The 20,757-nt window shown below is 54.0% G+C and overlaps 1 protein-coding gene across 4 annotated transcripts in view; it reads right to left on the reverse strand.

Annotated features, from left to right (window-relative positions):
- Positions 1-4,049: 4,049 nt before the first annotated feature.
- Positions 4,050-20,757, reverse strand: part of CD276 (CD276 molecule) — a 29,764-nt gene continuing 13,056 nt past the window's right edge. For 3 of the 4 annotated variants that reach the window (XM_019736039.3, XM_019736040.3, XM_088796842.1), the window contains exons 2-8: positions 16,676-16,795; positions 13,776-14,117; positions 13,318-13,614; positions 10,046-10,180; positions 9,052-9,093; positions 7,550-7,585; positions 4,050-5,463 (exon numbers count right to left, since the gene is read on the reverse strand). In XM_019736039.3, coding sequence (XP_019591598.1) covers positions 5,441-5,463; positions 7,550-7,585; positions 9,052-9,093; positions 10,046-10,180; positions 13,318-13,614; positions 13,776-14,117; positions 16,676-16,742 — 942 coding nt within the window. In that variant the 5' untranslated portion in view covers positions 16,743-16,795 and the 3' untranslated portion in view covers positions 4,050-5,440. Of the gene's footprint in view, positions 5,464-7,549; positions 7,586-9,051; positions 9,094-10,045; positions 10,181-13,317; positions 13,615-13,775; positions 14,118-16,675; positions 16,796-19,533; positions 20,043-20,757 lie in introns of those variants that run through there. The other variant, XM_074328261.2, reaches the window with a different exon arrangement.

Raw genomic sequence — 20,757 nt, forward strand, 5'->3', positions numbered from 1 at the left:
AAGAGGACAGAGAAAGGGAAGAGGATGGGGAGGACCCCCCATTTCCTATACTGAATGAAAGGAACTGAGCCAGCATTCATGGCACCCCACCCTTCATCTCTTCTCCAGAGCCTGGGTGCCTGGTTGACTGAGGGCAAGGATTCGAGGTTCCTGCTCTCCCCTGGGCCCCACAAACAGGGAACAGGGCCCCCTCTTCTCCACACTAAATACAATTGTGTCCCTCAACCTTCCTTGCACCTGTATTTTCTGTGCATCCTTTAGTGAGAAAACAAACACCCCTTCTTGGTCTGATTCAGTGATCCCTGAGAACACCTGGCTTATTTCAGGTGCCCGGCCTCAAAGGTCTCTGCTCAGGGCTGTCCTCCAAATCCCACTGTGTGTTAACTTGTAAGGTAGGCCAGAGCCCCTGGGCTATTCCCATGACATATTTAGCGATGATCTCAACCAACTGCACCAGAACTTCCAGGCATGGAACCCAGGCACCTCTATTATTCTAAATCTCCTAAGTGACTCCAATGTGCAGACAAGGTTAAGAACCACTAGACTAATGGGACCCAGAGCCATATCACTAGGAGCATAGTACTCATGATCAAGGAGGTGAGAGGCTGATCTACTATGAGCTAAAATGTTGCAATCCATGCCAGGGCTTCAATCTGAAAGGACAATGATGAAACATGTCCAGAGCATGGCAATCAGGGGATGGAGAAATCATATCAGCTGAGGGAGGTTGAAGGGAGGGGTCTATTTTGCTGCTCGGATGCTGGGGAAAGGCTGGGGGCAATGGCCACAGGCGCTCTGTCTCTGCAGGATGAGATGTGTCTGCCCCATGAGCCCCAGGGTTTCCTGAACTATAACAAGCACCACCTCATTAGTGGTGAAATAGCACCACCATAAATCCCTGCAGCTGGTGGCATCAGGTGGTGGGTTAGGAACGCTCTCAAACACAGTGCAGGGGATTTCATTTGCCCTGAGGCACCTGTACCCAGCGAGGAGCTGACGAACCTGCCCCATCCATTACGATCAGGTGTTCCAGGTTAGAATGCAGGACTCAGCCCAGCCCCAGCTCACACTCAGATGGCAGCTCTGCTCCCACCTGCCCAGCAGGAGGCAGACTCACTGCAGAACCAGGGTCCACAAAAAGTGAAGTTAGCTCCAGGGGGACTGAGGCAGTTGCTGAAGGGGCAGCGGTCCAGAGAGAGGAAGGGGAGGAAGAGATGGCGTCACTGCTGAGTCAGGCTCCACGTCAGGTCCCTGAGCAGCTGGTGTGGGAATTCCCAGAACCTTTTCTGCCGTGTCTAGAATTGGCTTTGCTGGTGGCCGTAAGCATTCTTTGCTTTCAGATTCTTGCTGCCACAGGGACTGGCTAAAAAGGCAGCCCAAAAAATTGGCAACTCTACCCACATTTAAAATGCACAGGCCTGTGACCCCGAGATCCCACTTCTGGGGCTCCATACTGTAGAAATTCTAGCAGAAGTCTGCGTTGTTTGTATTCAAACTGCACATAGGAACTGGCAAAACAGTCTAGAACGGTAGTACTATGTAGCTATTTAAAAAGAATGAGGGAGGTCTTTGTAAGAAGCTAGACACAAAATAGTATATACTATAGGACCCCACGCATATGAAGTTTAAGAACAAGGAAAAAGAATCCATGGTGTAGGGGCCAGAATAGTATCTCTCGTGGGCTATTGACTGGGAAGTGACACCAGGGAACTTTCTGGATTCTGAAAGTGTTTTATATCTTGACCTCGGTGATGGTGACACAGGTAGAGGTACTTGTGTGAAAATTCACGGAGCTACACACTGAAGACTAGTGTCTTTTAAACACTAGGTGTATGTTACATCAGGATATAAAAAAGTAAAGGAAGCGAAGAACTGACTTGGGAAAATGGTAAAGAAAAACCAAGAAAGTTGTAAAATAATATGTATGACTTCAGTTTGTAAATGTGTAAGCCTGGGGAAAAGTCTGGAAAGACAGCAAACCTTTAATCGTGCTTCCCTCTGCGTGGGGGGCTGGAGGCGAGGACCACTTTACACATTTCTCTGTCGTGCGCATTTGTAATGTCTGACTCTGCTGCCCCCCCCACGCCACTCCCCCCCCACCCCCCCACCCCCCCCCACCCCCCGTTTCTGGCTCCGCACTCCATGCCAGCCCTCGCTCCTGCTTCTCTGTGGGTCCCTTGCCCGTGGAGGCCTGGGTTTTAGGCGTCTTGGGGAAAACTTTGGCTCCACATCTCAGTTTAAGACTTGGGCTTTGCAACAGGATTTGTAGACATTCCCCTGCTGAGTCCGCCAGGGCCTCTGCTCATGGGCCCCCACGGACCAGCGTCCTGGAACTCAGCAACCACCTCCTGGGAGGAGCAAGGTCAGGTGCCTCCCCCTGAACAGACCCTGTGCAAGGCTCCGTTCATGCCTGAGAGCAGAAGCAGAGCCCTCTGAAGGAAGAAACAAGCAGGTGGGGAAAGGCAGGGTGACTCAGGGCCATTAATTGGCCTTCACAGCCTTGGTTACAAATGATCCTGGAGGTAAATTCCGGTCACACCTCAAGCCAGGCAAATGAACCTTTGCTCTGTCCCCTCTTTAATATGGATGTGACACCTGCAGGTTACAGCTTGTCGCACTGTGAGAATTATTTCTCCATTAAAATGCAGGAGTTGGAACCTTGCCCAGAAAGGGCAGCTAAAAATACTGCTCTCTGGGGCACTTGTCACTGGGGACTTAGTGGCCACTTTCCTCACCTTTCAGCACCCCCAACCCTTCCCAGCAAGTCCCTCACCTGCTGGGTGGCTCCCACAAGCCTTGATACAGCATCACATCTGAGCCCTGACCCCGCCCTGTCTGAAAGCAGCTGCACTGGCCACCATGCCTGTTTTACAGATGAGCAAACGGAGCCTTTCAGACAGCGAGTTCTGGGTCATGGTGCTCTATCACAACGTCGCCCGCCTGGGTGAGAGCGTGGGGTCCTGACCGCAGGGAAGGAAACACAAGCCCTCCCGTGTGCCCCGCACTTTACAGAGTTTGCAGTGTCTTCCTACCCAACCCTCACGGTGATCCAGTCAGAACTATCACCCCACTTCCTAGGGGTAGAAGCCCAGGGAGGTGACAAACGGGGAGTGGGAGGGGCAAAGGCAGAGCCTCCCGTGGATTTTGGCTCTAAAACCCACCAGGAATACCACTGGCAGGACTACAAGCAAGTGGTGGGACCGTCTCACTCCCAGAGCCATCGACTTTATACCAAGTGCTTCCTCCAGTTTGTCAAGAATGTCACATAGTTTTCAGAAGAGGACTCATCACCCCTGCTTAATGCATAAGGGAATTAAGGTTCAGACGTATGAAGGACCTAGTCACACGTTAGTAGCAGACCCAAGAACAAAAGTCGTGTCCGGACCCTGTCCTGGCTCCTCCTACCACTCCAGAGCCTGCGCAGCTCGGGGACTGACTGGCTGAGACCCCAGGAGCCCCCACGTCCCTGAACCTGGTTCTCTGGAAGCCTGCTTGCCTGCCACATTCACCCCTCGTCTCAAGTCTTTGGAGGTGAAAGGGGTTGAAAACCTCAGGCCCACTTTTTATGTAAGAAAAGTAGGGTCAGGCAAGCTAAACACCTTGCTCAGGGTCACAGGGCAGAACGAGGTACTGGAACAGGGCCTCTGCCTCAGGCCCGGTGCCCATTCCCCTGGGTCAGCCAAGAACAGCCGCAGAACCTCTTTCCTGGTGTCAGCTTCTCACTGCATCTCAGCCTCCCCATCTGCAAAATGGGTCCTTAACAGAGGCTCTCAACAAGCCCAGGGCCGGAGTCTTCAGAGACAAAGAAATTAGGGGGCGCTTCCAGGAGTGGATGGAGCCTACAGAGCGACCAAAGGGCCTGGCTCTCTGCACTGCCAACTTCCCTTTACCAAGAAGGAAACTGAGGCTTGGGAGGGGACCACATGGCCGCAGAGACCCAGAGTAGTAAGGATGGTGAGAAAGGAGACCCAGCTGGATGTCCGGGAGGGAATCCTTCCTGCCGAGTCCTGATGGCCGCCCTGTTTCCTCACACTTGGCAGAGAAAACACTTTCCACAAAGACATTTATTTTTCCCCAAATACACCCCCAGTTAACAAAATTCCTCAGAGTTCCACATTTAAATTAGAAATTTAATTTCCCTTGCTGGTGCAGGGAGATGTCAGTAGGAGATCAGAACGTCAGAAGTGTACTCCCCCGGAGGCTGGGGCTGGCCAGGGCCAAGCCGGGGGTCCTGCCGGGCCCCAGAATAGCACCGTGGTGGGGAGGAGGGGCTGCCCTGCCCCTGAGGCCCCAGGCGTCCCCTGTGCTGGGCTCTAGGCACCTGCTGGGCCTTGACTGCCTGCCCACCTTCTCATCCCGGAACCGTCATCTTTTCCAGTTGTGGAGAGAAGGTCCATCCCTCTCTGCATTTCTGCCCCTGTCCCACCCCACCCCCACCACTCTGGGGAAGGCCTAGGGAGAGGATGGAGGTGAGCTACCCAGGGAGCTGTGGGCACAGAAGGGGGATACAGTAGGGAACAAGGCAGGAGCCCCCCTCATGAACCGTTGTTTCCTCACAGGTTTCCAGCTGAAGGGAGAGCTCCTTGAGGGAGCAGCTTGTCTTTTCACAAAGGGTCCCCCACACCTAACAGTGCTGACACCCATGGGTGCTCAGTGAACATTACTTGAATGGCTAAACAAAAGGAAAGGCAGGAAAAGCAGAGGGACAGAGGCCCAGTGTGACCAGCACATAGTTCCCGTGGGGAGGGTGGGCAGGGAGGGGCTCCAGGACACAGCCCAGGGGCCATAGGAGACCAGGACAGGGGATGTCTATACGTGTTCCAGCACGTGCCCCTGTGTGTCTCCACGTGCTTGGGGAGGGGGCCTGTCCTCACTTAGTGGGGAGGCCAAGGCCAAAGTTGGGGCCAGATGTGGGAGGAGGCAGGGGAGATGCCGACGGACTCAGGAAATGCTGAGGCTGCAGGGACCCCTCTGAGGGGACGGGATTAAGGTCGGGGAGGCTGAAAAGTGATGATTAGTGTATCAGGGCCACTGGAGAAACAAGGCCAAGGGTGACCTTGTATCATGTCTTTGGAGAAGTGTGACTATTCTGTCCTCTGGAGAAAAGAGGCAGCCAGATGGTCCATGTGCCATATCCCCTGGAGAAATAAGGTGGTGGGGTGGTCCGTGTATTGTGTCCATCAGAATAAGGCAGCAGGATGATTTACGTGTCATGTCACTGGAGAAATAAGGCAGCAGGATGACTGGGAGTCGTGTCCATCGGAGAAATAAGGCTGCAGAATTGTCTGTGTGTGGCGTCCTTTGCAGAATGAGTAGGCCCGCTAGGGTGGGAACCATCTAGTGGGGGCAGGGAAACCCCAGCCCGGGGCTCACACTGAGGCCCCACTGCAGCTGTCGGTGGGACCCCAGGGCAGGGGCAGCAGCTCCCCGGTCCTTGTGGTCAGGCTATTTCTTGTCCATCATCTGTATTTCGTCATGGGAAGAAAAAGGGGGGGAAGCATTAAATGCAGGCATTCTACTCTTGGGAGTATGCCAGAACCCCAGGCATACGGTCACAGGCTTCAGGGTTGGCGGTCTGTGAGTGGCCACAGCAGCCCGACTAGCACCCCCAAGGCTAAGTGCTGCCCTACAGACCCAAACAGACACCAACACAGGAGCTGAGTGGCAGACCGACCACGAAGGTGTCTTGGGGGACTGCCCGTGCCTCGCTGGCGTCACTCAGTCCCCGTGGTGGTCTACTCACCCTGCACACTTCCCTCCCACCGGCCCCTCTGCCGGGCACACTTTTCCCTTCCCATCTCCCCCTGCCTGTCCAGTGATCCATCTTCCCCAGCCAGGCCCACTTCCCTCCGCTAGCAGGAAACCCTCTGCCACTTCCCCTTCCCCCACTGATTTCCCCAGGAGCCGTGCTGTGCAGAGCCTCCTTCCCCTAACCCGCTGGCCCCATGTGGATGGCTGCCCTGTGGATCTATAGCCCGGCCTCACTCCCCCTCCTGGCCTGGATGGAGAGTTTAGAAGGAGGACCTGGGCATGTGTGAACCTGCCCCACCCTCTCCCATTCTTTGGACTCTGTCGGTCCAGGCAAGTAGCTCTCCCTTCTGGGGACAGTGGGGGCCAGGCTGCCATGCTGAGGGCAGGACCAGGAAGCCACTGGTCTGCACACTTAGGCCACATTTTCCAGCAGACCCCTTCAGAAACCAAGCTGACATTTTGATCTCCATCTACTTAACCCACCTATGCTTCATTTGGTTCCGAACAACAGGGCGAGGGGGACCTCATCTCCACCCCTCCGGACCCCAGCCTAGGCCTCCACTACTGCCGCGGAACATTCTACAGCGTTTGAAAGGCCTTGCTTTACAGAGCATTTCTGCACCACCCTCACAAGCATCTTGTGAGGGAGGTGTGAGGGATTTCGCTGCATTCCACAGATGAGGAAACAACCCCAGAAGGTCAGGGGCAGAGACTAGAACCGAGAGCTCCTGTCCCACCCAGGGGACTCTCCCTGCTGTACGGTGCTGCCTTTCTGAAGACCTCTTACTGCCTCTCATGACAGTCTGTCACCCAGCTTTTCATCATAGATTTTGCGCAGTTCCTGAGGTCCCCTTCCCCCCACCCCCCACCCCTGGAAGTTCTCTGACGACAGGGCCCATGGTCTTCCCTCCTCCTCAGAGGAAAGCTGCACCAGGGCTGAGCATCCAGGAATTCCTAACAGGGACACCAAGCGACCTGAAAATGATTTAGGGGTCTATAACCCGCGGCAACCAACTTTGGTTTTCTAGGTGGAAGCCACTCAGATCTAGTGGCAAGTCTGCATCAAAGAATAGATTATTCAAAATACACGCAGATACATATATACATACACACACAAACATAGATACATAAAGGTGGCTGTTGGTTACTTTCAGTAAGGAAGAAGCTCAAACTAACGGCATACCAACCAATTCCTAATGTAACAGCTTGTTATAATAATATGAATAATAATAATTAGCACTTACTAACCACCCACTCTGTACCAGGTGGCTGCCAAGCTGAAAACCACATTTCCTAGTCTCACTTGCGTTAGGAGTCATGTGGTAAGTTCTGACCAATGGGGTGTAAGCAGGAGTGCCATGAGCTATTTCTAGTCAAGCCCTAGAAACAACTGTATCTCCCTTTCTTCTTTCCCCCCTGGTTGGGGTGGGCAGAGGGCATGGGAGCTGAAGAAGCCACGCTGGACTTGGGGGTGGAAGCGTCGAGCTGAAGGGGGCAGAAACCAGGTAAATGGGAGCTGGTTCCAGGGCACCGGAGACTTAGGATGCCCTGTGCTTAGACTGTAAGACAAGGGAGCTGCTGTCCTGGCTAAGCCTCTGTCATGTCTGTATCCTCGTAGAGCGGCCGGGACCTTAGTTACTCTGCCCTCTGCCGTTTCACCAGGTGGGGTCGAGGCTGCTCTTCTGGGAAGGGCGCCTCAGGTCCCCAGGGAAGGGTGGTAACCACCGCCCACAACCTTCCCTGCTCCCTACACACAGGTGCTCAAACACACACAATCTCAAGCACCACGTGTCATTACCTTCTTTGTTTTCAGAGTGCTTCAGAGGCCGCAGAACTGCAAAAAAGGAAGGAGCACATGGTGAGGAACCATGGAAAGTGGTGAGCTAGGGGTGGGGCAGAGGGACAGGAGCTGAGGCAGAAGTGACGGGGAGTGGGGCTGGGAGGAGGAGGAGGCGGCAGGAGGGAGTAGTGAGAGGGCAGGGACAACATCGCAGCACCAGGACCGGGCCTTAGGCTGCTGTCCCAAGCCCCAGCTTCATTCCGCGGCTTGTTGCTCCCCTCTGTGGGTCTCAGTTTTCTGCATCTATGGAATGGGAACAACTGCCTGCCCTCCAGTGAGCTAGAGATGTGGAGGTACACTGATCCTGCTCTACAAATCAGGGTGAAGTAAGGAGCTAGAGGAGGCTGCAGACGTCCCCAGATCGACCGCGGATCATGTGGAACTGATACCAAATCTCTAAGCCACCGCTTCTCCCCACTCCCTCCCTTCTGTCAACTACATCTGCCTCTGAGCATGAAAAATGAGGCCTGATCCCAGAGCTTTCTCCACATCCGGACACCAGGGGCAGAGAATTAATTGGCATAATTTACAGCAGTCCCAGGTGTCAATCTCCTGCCCTTCCTTCTGCGGGGGTGGGGAGGAGACTGGTGGCAATGGTTCCATCCCCAATGGCTCAGCAGGAAGCCACCTCTCCCAGCCCAGGAACAGAAGGCAGTGAGATGGCCATGGGACACCAGCGCCTGGCCAGCCACCCCACGCTAGGCTCCCAGTTTGTGTCCCCACAAACCCCCTTCAAAGGTTTGACCTTTGCAAACCCCCTTCCTACCCAGTCACTCCAGAGAGCTTCAAACCAACTCTCTGGCGCCACTGGGGCGAGGTCAGGATGACATTTTACAGATGCAAAAATGAAGCCCAGACAGGCAAAGCCCTTGGACCGGAGCTACCCAACCTCTCACCAGGATGGGACGACCTTAAACCGGCTGACTAGTAACAGACTCGAAGGCACTGAGCCCTTGCAAGGTGCCAGATATAGTACTAGGCCCTTTAGAAACGGTATTGCATCCAATTAAATCCACACACAAATGAAGGGAGGCAGTTATTAAGAGGAAACTGAGACACACAGATAGGGAAACCGAGGCCCAGAGAAGCAAAGTGACCAACTCAAGGCCACTCGGCTTAAATGACTGGGAGCTAGAACTTAGGCCACCTGTGTCCTGGGCTCTCACTCCTCTCCTAGGAAGCCACCAGACCCCACAGTGCGGGTCCCTCAGGGTGGAGCCGGCTGGTAGATGGGTGAAGGTGGGCAGGAGAGGTGAAGGGGCACTTGGGAAGGAGTCGGGGGGCCCCACCTGCAGGCCTCACGCTGAGCAGAGACCAGACTCACCTGTGTGGGGAGCCGGTCCACAGGACACGCTTTATTCAAACCTCCAGCAAACGTGGCTCTGCCCGGTCCTGTGATTCTCCTCCCCGTCCCTGTGTCCTGCCCTCAGCAATAAGGGCAGCTCCAAGCTCAGACTTACCCGTCTTGGATCCTTCTCCATCCCCATCCTGGTCCTCAGCTCCTGGAAGAGCAAACAAACTTTCTCAGTTCTGTTTTCACCACTGCGCTTCCCCAGCTGGGGGTGGGGAAGGACCAGCTCCTCGCCTCTCCCAGTCTGCCGACCCATCGCCTCACCCAAGCACTCATTCACCGACCCAGCCAGCCGCCAGCCTCCCACATGGACACACATCCACCTACCAGCCCGCCCAGCCACCTGCTACGCAGGCAGTCACCTGACTGCCACCTGACCAGCCCCTTCCCGTTCACATATTCACTGTCCTTCCTGACGCCCAGTCACCTCCCATCTCTATCATCTACTTTCTTGTTACCCAAGAAGACATCTCTTTATCACGTACCACCCACCAGGGTCACCTCACCCACTCACCAATGTCCACGCCCTCACCCACCACTCACCAGAGTCAACTTACTCACCTACCAAGGTCAAGCCACCCATCTACTGTCATCTCACCACCTCCAGTCACGAACGTCAGCTCATCCTGACCCCAGCCCAGCACACTGCAGCGGCTTCAGACCCTGCCCCCTGAGGCAGATGCACCCTCGCACAGTGACACCAAACCCACGACACAGTCACACTTGTGCTGTTAAATTTCCATGCTCTAAACCTGTACTCTCACTCACAGACACACTCATGGGACTTCCACTCTCACAGTTATACTCGTTTGCACAGATACATTCATCCCCTCCTCACACTTCAGCCTTACATGTCCACCACTCACTTCCAGTCACACTCATATACATACGCATTCTGCCATATTTGCACACTCACACACAGGCTCACACTTGTTCACACACAAAGACATATTCAGCCTCAAGGCCACACATACCACCTAGCCCCATTTGCACAGCCACACTCATTCTGTCACTGGGAAGTGACACTCATGTGATGTCATGGACACACCAATACCCCCAAAGACACACCACACACATGCACACACACACCCCCTCTTGCTCACCTGCATTCTCCTCCTCGCAGCTCTGTTTGATCTTTCTCCAGCACACGTAGGCCAGGGCCACCAGCAGTGCAACAAGACAGACAGAGAGACCCACGGTCACCCACAGGGCCTCCGCAGGGAATGTCATGGGCTGTCCTGGCAGGAGAAGTGGGGAGAATGGGAGAAATCATCCTGTCTGGCCCCCTTGGCCATGAGGATAGCATCCTCTGGCTCCAAGGTGGAAATGGGGGGCTCCTGCCCTCGCTGGGCCCCAACACTATGAAGAGGGCTCACTGAAGTTTGCATCCAGACACCTGTAAACCCTGCGCCAGCCATGGCTGGAGTGGACGCGCCTCAGCCTGGCAGGGCTGAAGGGTCTGCAGTTGATGATGCTCAAGACTCTTCCATGGCTCCCTGCTGACACGAGAATAATGCTTCCATCTTCTTAGCATGACTCAAGGACCTTGATGATCTGCGGCCGCTTACCCTCCCCTGGCCTTTGTACGCAATTCTACTATGGGAACCTGTGCTCCAGCAGAACTGGTATCCTGACCCCCACTCCCTGCATCCATGCTGTGTGTCTGCAGAGAAAACCACCCCTTCCGGCCTCCACAGCACTGCTGTCAGCTCCCCACCTCAAAAGTGCTCCCCAGCTCCCCGCCTAGCTTAGGCTCCGCCTCCTCGGGAGGCCCTCCCTGACGACCCCTGCCCATTGGTGACAGTTCCCACCCTACAGATCAGAAGTTGGCAAACAAAGGCCTGCCAGCCAAATCTGGCCTGTGGCCTGTGTTTGTACAGCCCATGACCTAATCACGGTTTTTACATTTGTAAAGGGTTACAAAAAAATGGAAAAGGAGGAACAGAAGGAGAAGAAAAAGAAGCAGCAGCAAGAGATGCTGTGTGGCCCACAAAGCCTGAAATACACGTAGTTGCTATCCAACCCTTTATAGAAAGTGTTCGCAGACCCTGCGTATGGAAGAGGGTAGGCATGACGGCACCAAAGTAAGACTTGTCAGGGGATGTTTCCATGAAACACTGAGGGCCCTCCTGTTAACTGTCTCGGCAGACGGAAGGAGTGGAGGTGCCCACAGCTGGGGGAGGGTCAGCAGCTGTTCTGTGCACACCACCCTCCAGCCCAGTCTCTGGACCTATGCTGCGTCCTGGGCCTTGGGGACAACAAATCTAACCAAACATAGTGCTGCTTCCCGTGCTCTATGGAGACCACGAACGCCCAGGGCATCCGCAGCTGGCATCAGAAGGTACCAGAAGTGCTGACAGCAGTGCCATGAACCCTTCAACAGGGAGGCCCTGGCACAGATGCAAGCATTTGCAGATGTGACCTTCAGCTGGCATGGCTGGCAAAGCTGCCGCTCTGGACATTGGAAGCGAAGGGACCCACCACCCCGATCAGCAGCGGACATCAGGGGTCAGGAGAGCCAGCCAGTCCATAAAGCACTCGGGAAAAGCCCCGGGGGAACCCAGGGTGGGGCTCCTGCAGCAGCAGAGAGAGCAGAGCCACAGAAATATCCAAGGAGCGAGGGGCTTCCTTCTGTGTTCGCCCCTAGGCTGGTGTCGGTGCTTGGAACCAGCAGCAGAGAGAGCAGAGCCACAGAAATATCCAAGGAGCGAGGGGCTTCCTTCTGTGTTCGCTCTTAGGCTGGTGTTGGTGCTTGGAACACAAGTCAGACTCACCCTCATTGAACCAGTAAAGGACAAAGCAGGACTCGGACCTACTTCTTCAGGTTTCACATCCAGCACCTGCCCCATGAAGCCCCCTCCACACTGTGCACTTCACTAACCGCCAGCAGGTGTGGGAGAGACTAGTCCAGGGACGGAAAGTCTGAATCCTAGAATGTTTACAAAGCTCAAAACTGCCCGAAGCGAAATAAAGGCCAAGGGCTCCAAAGTGGGCCAGATCTGCTCTAACAAACACAGGCAGCTGGGTGGTGGGGAGGATAGAACATTAGGCTGAGAGGCAAAAAGTTGAATTCAGGTCCTGGTTCATCTGCTCACTACAGGGTGCTGGAGCCAAGGTCCACAGGCCCCCAGGCATGAGTATAAAGGGGCCACGAACCCTCAACACTTAAATGCAAAGTACTGCATTTATCATTCATCCAGTTTTCAAAGAGGCGCCTGAAGCCCAGAAGAGCCACAGCCACTGTGCTGGTCTGTGGTCTCGGGAAAGTTCTCTCTTCTCTCGGGGCTTCAGTTTCCTCCTCTGTGAAACAAAAGCACTTAAAATGTTAGTTACTGAAGTTTAAAATAAAGATTTTTCTCTTTGGTTGGGTAAATGTTCTCCTATATTGATAAGTCTTTTCTGCACAGCACGGCAAATATCCAACCCAGCGCAGTGTGCCAATTACCAGGAGGTCCACAGATCCTTTAAAGTCCCCTCACTCCCACGGGTCCCTGGAGAATTCTCATGACCACTCCAGTCAATCTCACTCTGATAGTTCTTATTGTCTGCTGTCCTTTCAAGGGTCAAGGAGACCCCTCAGAACACCCAAGAGCCCAGGGTAGTGACTTTCCCACAAAGAGCACAGACCAAGGGGGTCTGTACCCAGGAAGAGGGTAGGGTCAATCTTGGGGCTTGGGGCAGGATGCACCCTTGCCAGATGGAAATGTCTAAAAGAGAAGAATTAGCCTGAATGCCTAGGACACAAGGGGTGCCCACTAAGGTAGGCACTCAAGAGAGGGAAAGGATATGTGGGCTAGGACCCCAAAACCAGAGGTTGAGAGAATTGCTAAATGGGTGTCGTTGAGCTAGTGTTTGACCACATAGCAGCAGCCATTCCAACTGCTGCCGGGGTTGAGAGCTCAATTCTAGCAGAGCTGACACTGATGGGGTGCCGGGGACTGACCACCTGTAGAGGCCCAGCTGTCTCGCAGGGCCTCAGAATCATGGTGCCCATGGATGGACAGCACCTGCCCAGCCCCCAGAGAAGGTCCCATAGGAAAGCACTGCCTCCCCACGTCCCTGGGGCCATGCCTTGGGACTGCCCCAGAACTCCCGCTCACACCTCAGATTCCAGGCAGGGACTCAGTTCCCTATATAAGAAGCACAAGTGCCACCTAAGGTGCTCCTAGGAGGGCAAATATTACAAACACTTCTTATCAGCTCTTAAGGCAAGTTCCTTAAGGACTTCTTGGGGGCGAGTGTGAGACACCTCAAGTGTAGGAAAATGGTGCTTCAAAAGTCTCCTGAGTACCCAAACTCACCTAAATTCCAGCTCAGGTATAGAAAAAAGGGGGTGGCTCCCTCCATCCCTCCCAGCTGTTCTCCTGACCCCTACCTGTGATGGTGACAGAGCCATGAGCGTCCTGCTTCAGCACCGGGTTGCGCACCAGGCAGCTGTAGGTGCCATTAGCGCCCAGCACCACTCTCAGGACGCTGTGCACGTCGAACAAACCCTGATCGTTGGCCATCTGCGAAGTGGTCACATTGCCAGTAAAGGGCGCACCCTGTCCATCCTGCCAGAACACCTCGGCCTCGGGGTAGCCCCGGTAGCTGGAACACGTGATGGTCACCAAGTCCCCAGGCCGTAAGTCTTTGTTGGGCTCCAGGGTCATGCTGGGCTTTGAGTAGGGGGCTGAAAGGGGGCAAAGAGTAGAGGTCAAGGTAAGGCAAGGGCAGGGGTACAGCAGAGGAACAGGGCGCCTGGGGCTGTGACTACAAGTCAGCCCTGGGCAAGGTAGGGGCTTGGGAAGTGTGAGGAGTGTCAAAGACAGGGCGCCCCCTCCCGGCGCTCACCTGCCACCTGCAGGCTGACCGCGGCGCTGCCGAAGTCCCGGATGCTCACGAAGCAGGTGAAGCTGCCCTCGTCGGCCACGCGCACGCCCTGCAGCCGCAGGGACGCGTTGCCCTGCGCTAGCAGGTCTGAGAAGAGCGAGGTGCGGTTGGCATAGGCGCTGCCCTGGTCCTGGCCCTCGGCGAAGCTGTGCACCAGCTGCTTGGTGTCTGTCCGCTGCCAGATGAGGTTGAGCTGCGCAAGGCTGAAGCCGGGCTCGGGGGAGAAGGAGCAGCGCAGGGTGGCGTCAGCGCCCACCAGGGCCACCACAGGGTCCTCCGGGACCTGGACCTCCAAGGCGGTGCCTGAGGGTGGAGTCGGTGGGTGGGGCGGTGAGGAGGGGCGGGACACTTCCGGCCTCCCTAGTCCCCTTCTCTTTTTGGGTTATCTCCAAGCCCCATTCAAGCGTCCTTTAAGGCCTGAGACCTAACTTCATTTTTTTGCCTGCTGTCCTCATTCCATCAGCACCAGTACAGTAAGCATCTACTATTTGCCAATTCTAAGAGTTAGGAATGCAACAGAGAATAAGACCAAAGGCACCGCCCTTCAAAGCTGACATTTTAATGGGAGAGAGAGACATAGTAGCACACAAATTCCCATTAGCATTTGATTAGGGGTAGGAAGGAAGAAAGGGAACCAATGGATTAGAAAGTAAGGTGGGAGCTTTTCAAAAACCTGGCAGGTACTTTACACTCTCTATGCTGCATTTTCCCATACGCATACACGGAGGGCGCCAAAAAAAGTGTATACACATTTTAAGAAAGGAAAACTGTATTAAAATTGTAATACTCAATATATACTGATAACAAAAGATGAATGCAAATCACTTTGGCTGTCTGCAATTACAAGAGGTGCTCAAAGTGGTTACCATCAGCGTCCAGACATTTCTGATGATGGCAAACTACTGCTTGAGCAACGTTGACCAAAGTGTCCACTTGTATACATTTTTTGGCACCCAGGTATTCTTTATAAATTGGAAAGGAGAGTCTAAAAAAGTATACACCAAAATGTTAATAGTGGTTTTCTCTAGATGAGAAAGGATCACAAGTGCTTTTTCTTTTCTTAAATAAACATTAGTTTTTTTATACAAGAAAGAAAGGTATACTCATACCTTTAGGTATGATAGTAAGGCACATTCTTGGAGCTATTAAGCTAAGATTGAAAGGGAATAATAAAGAGCCTGACATACAAAGAGCCAGTGTAAAAGTTCCAGGTAGAAGGAACAGCAGGTGAGAAGGCCCTGAGGCAAGACCCAGCTCGCTATGGGGCAGGATCATGAAGCTGTCAGTATGGCTGAAGCAGCCGGCTGGGAGAGCGTTGTGAGACTGGTAAGGAATGTTAGGTTTTCTACAGCAATGGGAAGTCATTGGCGGGGGGGTAGTTAATCAGGCATAATCTGTGTAATAATGCTTAAAACTCACTCTGCCTCCTCTGGAGGATAGAGTAGGAAGCTATTTCAGTGGTCCCTAGAAGAAGTAAGGATGGCTTAGCTTTAGAGGGTGGCAGTGGTGATGGAGAGAATGGGACAGATTCAAGGTTCATTTAGGAGGGAGAGTGGACAGGGTTTGTTGATGGATTTGAGGTGAGGGGAACACAGGAGCACGGATCCCAGCAGCCTCCATTCCCAGGGACAGGGCCTGGGCATAGCCAAAGACAGCCACCCCCCCTAGCCCCATGGCATGTTCCTCTGCCCCACCCTGCCCTCCATCCGGTGCATTTACCCTGCAGCCTCCTCACCCTGTCACCTCTGGCTCCATTCCAGCTTTTCTTCTAGAGCCCTGGAAAGTTAGGCAGGGGTCCCCAATAGCCTTTCTTTTGGAGAGGAATGCCCCCTAACCTGGCATTGCCATTCTTGGATAATGGTTAGATCAAGGGTGTGGTTAGGGCACCAGCAAAGCAGGCACACTCAAAAGTGTGAAGATCAAACAGTCTTGACACAAAACTTACTGAATATAGCACCTAGAAAGGTTTCCTGCATTTAGAAAAATAACATTTTATGGTAGTATTTTTATTGTAAATTACACACAGAGAGGGGGTATCATAATCTTTGCAGTGAATAGAGATCTCTAAAGGTCTTAAGCCGGCCTTGGATCTCTCACTGAAACCCAAGCCTTCCAACTGGAGAAAAGATGGACCAGGGTGTCCCTTTTAGGGGATATTTGGGGGAGGAAACCTGAGGAATCACCCAAACAAAGCGCTTTCTCTAGAGAAACAAGAACAGCAGTGGCTAGAGATGCTTCCTCTTTGTGACCACGAGATGGCGCCAGACACTCAGCTTTGTCTGCCCCATGGAGGAAGAAGGTGGTCCCTGCTCCGAACAGAGGCACTGATTAAGGTTTGAAATATGAGATGAGGATATTGTTAGGAAAGTAGCTGCCATTGTTGAATGCCAACTCTGTGCCAAACACTGTGTGGAGAGATTTATATCATTTATTCCACATGGTGACTGGCACCAATCCTGGCATTAGGGATAGACCTTGTTCTTTGAGCAGGGCAAGCCAAAGGCAAATAAATATAAATGTCAGGAGATAAACGCTGGGAAGAAGCGTGAGGAACGGCCAGAGATGGGGAGGGATGTGTTGTTTTATACCAGGTAGCCAGGAAAGCCTTGCTGAGGAGGTGGCATTTGACATATTAGTGCTCACACTACCATTTTGTGGAAGAGGAAATGGAGGCTAAGAAATGTGAAGTAAGTTGCCTGTTGGATCCTGGAGGTGGAAATGAGTATGGACAGGGGACAAGGGAGATTGGGAGGAGGTTTGCCCAAACCCTGCATCCCTGCTGAAGCAGGGTCCCTGCTGCAGAGCCCGGATGGGGGTGTGCACCCCTCCCCCACCGCCAGCCCCCACACTGCACTGCTCACCTGTGAGGCAGAAGCACAGCACTCCCAGGGCGGTGGCCACACGCACACCTGTGCCAGGGCTGCCCATCTTCCTCTGAGGCAGCTGACAGCTGGGGTCTCAGCGGCAAACGGCTGCCCTGCCTGTGAGGAGAGGAAGTGAGGCCTTTGTCTCAAAAGGCCCCCCCAGGTGCTTCTCACTTCATCTCCCCGGGCCAGCTAGGGCCGAGGCTGACCTGCAGGCCAGGAGGTCCTCCTCCCGCACCCCACAAGGCTCCCAGCTGAGGGAGCTCTGAGAGGTGCTGGCAGGAGGGACCTGAGTCACTGGGGAGCCTAGACCAGGGGAGGTGGCTGGGACCCACCCTTTCAGAACTAAGATGCACCTGTAAGGAAGAGGCAAGGCGACAGGTAAAGGCGCGGTCAGCCTGCCGGTGCAAGGATGTGCACAGATCAGTTTGGGGAGAGGGGAGCTGAGGCTGGAGCCAGACTTAGAGGCAGGTAGGCGCCACCAAAGATTCTGGAATAGGGGAGAGGATAGGGCTGGGGCTGCGCTTCACAAAGACTGCCCTGAAGGCACCACAGGGTAAGCGAATGAGGAGCCGGACAGGAGATGAAGCAGGTCGGGGTGAGAGTGACAGCGCTGGAGGATGTGCGGACAGAGAAAGGGAGCAGTCAGGGGGCCACGGTTTTGAGCCCAGTGACTCATGGAGACAGAGAACACGGAAGGGGTCAGTGCAGAGCATGTGAAATTAGCAGGGTTTGCAGAAACTTCCAAGGGCGAGTTCTAGGAGGCAGCTGGGTGTATGAGTGCGGGCCCGAGAGAGAGGATGTTTGCTACTTTAACACGTGTAGGTTGAGTGACCAAGATGCACTGGAAATGGAAGAGGCCAGGACTGGAGCTGACCGCCCAGGCTGGAGTCCGAACTGAGTGAGAGGTAAGAATGTGCCCACAAGTCAGACCTCAGCTGGGGCCCAGACCTCCCTGGGTCCAGCCCTGCTCCCAGCCCTGGCTGAGCAGGCGGCTCCCACCGTCCCCGTCCCACAGCTGCTGCCTGATTGTCCCTGCCACTTCCCCATCAAGCCACATAGCTGGTGCTGGTCTATGTTACAAACTCAGACCGACAGTAACCATGCAGAATGGTCTGAACACAGAAATTCCTAACTAAAAGGGGGCCATGGCTGGTAGTCACATCCTTGGCCTGTGGCTTCCTTGACAGAGGTCAATCTTTACAGTAACTGAGCCTGTTTATTATCTTGTTACATCTAAGATGACATACTTTTGAAATGTCAGACTCCTTTTCCAGACCCCTCAGGGCACAACGCACCTGAGCATGAGACCACAGAACCCCTCATCGTTATCTTGTTCCCCAAATACCACCTCTCTGTGCTGTATAAGTTAATTATTAGCTATCCTGTACCCACCAATGTAAAAGAGGTACGTGTGTCCATTTTTACTTTTTATCCAATCCCAGAGATTTCCCCGCTTTGCTTTCTCCCGCCCCCTTCCTCCACCACCCATGGATTTCATGTAACCTTCCTCCTTTGATTCTAATGTATAAAATAAGCTGCAAAACTGCCATTTCCTGCAAGATTTTCTTAACCAGTTGAGATTTTGCTTCCTGGCAATTGTCATCAGTTTGGCTCAAATAAACTCATAAAAATTCTCTACAGGTTTGAACGTTTCTTACGTCCCACAGAGATCGACAAGCCTATAAACGAGTCCACATTCTTATTATATAACCACCTGGGGAGACAGGCTGCACTACTGGATCCCATCTTGCAGGAGAGAAAATCCTAAAGCCCAGATCAGCGAAGTGACATCATAATGTGATGTAATTTGCCGGTCAGCACAGCCGAGAGGGGTTTGGGTTCCCAACCACAACTGTGTGCTCTCTCACGGAGCGAAACTCAACAGCCACATGGATTCCAGCCACAGGCACCAGACCTCAACCCTTCCAATCCCAGCCAGGCACCTCCCCCCACCCCCCACACCCCCAGCAGCTGGCTGGAGGGAGTCCCTCAGCCAAACCGGGTGCATCCTGCCAGCCCAGCTCCCAGCTATCCACAGTGGGGAAGCCGGGAGCAGCCACTTCCTTCCCAGACGCTTCCAGTCCAAAGCCTGGCGCATGCTGAGTCAGCAGCCTCCCCGCTCCATTCATAACGGCGCCCCTGGCCGGCACCACATCCTGCCTATAGAGCCACGAGGCCCACAGGAAAAGCTAGGCCTGCCGTGCCTGCCTGCCTGCCTGCCTGCCTCCCAAGGAAACACCCAAGACTAAGGATTAAGAAGCTCCCAGATTCTAAGTCTCCCTGCCTCACTTTCACCCCCAGACAAACCAAGTCCCATCTGCTTCCTGGGACCTATCCCTCCTCCCCACTCCCCCCCTTCCTGTCCCCCTGGAGCTCACACCTGCAGCTCCCACCCTGACCTGTGCGGCCAGCTCCCTCTCACCCTCCTCCCGCCCTCTTCACTGGCTGGCCCTGCTATCTGCACTCTGTCCCCACCACCAACCCCATGCTCTACAGTACTTCCTCTTAGGATCCAAGACAAGAACCTGGCCCTCTGCTCAAGAACCTCCCATGGCTCCCCATTTACTACCCAAGTTAACCCACAGTCCCCTGCCCAGCACTTATGACCTTTCTTATAACTGTCTCCTCCACACATCAAGCTAATCCCTGCCACTGGGGTCTCTTGGGAATATCTGCCAGGCACTGTGAATGTGGGAGATCAGGGAGCACCTGTCCTGATCAGACCTAGCAGGGCCCCCCCCAAGGGCCGAGCTGTCCTCTCCGGTGGGAGGATGAGGGGGGTGTTGGGCTGGCTCCCTTTGACTCCTTTCCTAAACTCTGGATCCAGGAAAGTTCCCACCTTCATGGCTTACCCTGGAGAGAAGCCTGACAGCCCAGGACCAAGGAGACCTGAGAATTCCACAGCACCCAGAGGCTCCACCACGGCAGCTGGGCCCCCAAGAGCAGAGGGCAGAAGGAAGAAGTACATCTGGGAGAGGAGGTACAGCTCAGGGAATGGGAACATGGCCCAGGAATAGAAAGCCAATCACTGTGTGGGGATGTGGGGACAATGGGGACGCCCCATAGAGATGCACAGACCTCATGCGGCATTCACACCACCCACCAGCCTTCTCTACAAAGGGGAATTCTCACCCTCAGGCAGGACCTGCCCAGCAGTCAGCACATGTGAGTCACCAACCAGCCAACCCTCTCTCCTCCTCCCCTTTCCCAGTCCCAGCTAATGTAGGAACTCCAAGGAGCCCTGCCAGGAAAAACCAGGGTGCCTTGGCTTTCTCAGAGAATCAGGACTGAAGGGCCCAGACCACCTTCGGCCTGAGGGTGCAGCAGGCACATCTTACCCCAGCACAGGCGGGGCCACAGAGAAGCTCCTGAAGGATAACCCAAGATGTGCCCCCATAAAACCCAAACCAAAATGCAAGGGCTGAGACTGGGTTGTACACCAAGATGCACTGGACCTGGGGGTACCCAAGAGGGACTCCTGGCCCCCACCGTGTTCACCAGCAGCACCCCTGAACCTCCTGCCTCCTCCAATCCCTGCAGGGGCTGTTTGAGCAACACTTCCCACAAACAGGGCAAGAAAGGTCAATCTACGCTAACTGGCACCACTTCTGAAAGTACCAGGTCAGCCCCGCGATCCAGCCATGCCTGAAGCAGCCTGTACACCTACACTGCCCAGGTACTTGAGCCAATCTTTTTTTTTTTTTTCTTAAGCCAGTTTGAGCTAAGTTTCTATTACCTGCAATCAAAGGAGTCCTTGAACACACACCCAATCATGTCTTCAGTAACTCATTTAACTATTAGGAAGGTACTGGGGACAGAGCGATGACTAAAATCAAGGAGCGAGGGGGACATGCACAGAAATCGCTGCTGCTCCGTAGAGTGTAGTATGTAAGATGCAGTGAGGCTACCTGGAGGCTCCTCAGAGACAAGCTAACCCGAAAGGTGAGTCCTGAAAAATGATTAGCACTCCCCAGGTAGACAGACTGAGAAAGGGGACCCCCTCCCCAGCCCCACGAAACCTGTCTTCCTGGCACTGCCTGGCTGACTCTCAGCCAGCTATCTTTGAAAAGGTAGAA

This window comes from Rhinolophus sinicus, chromosome 3 (assembly GCF_057876585.1).
Source record: "Rhinolophus sinicus isolate RSI-liver-muscle chromosome 3, RSI-T2T, whole genome shotgun sequence".
In the NCBI taxonomy this organism is placed as follows: Eukaryota; Metazoa; Chordata; class Mammalia; order Chiroptera; family Rhinolophidae; genus Rhinolophus; species Rhinolophus sinicus.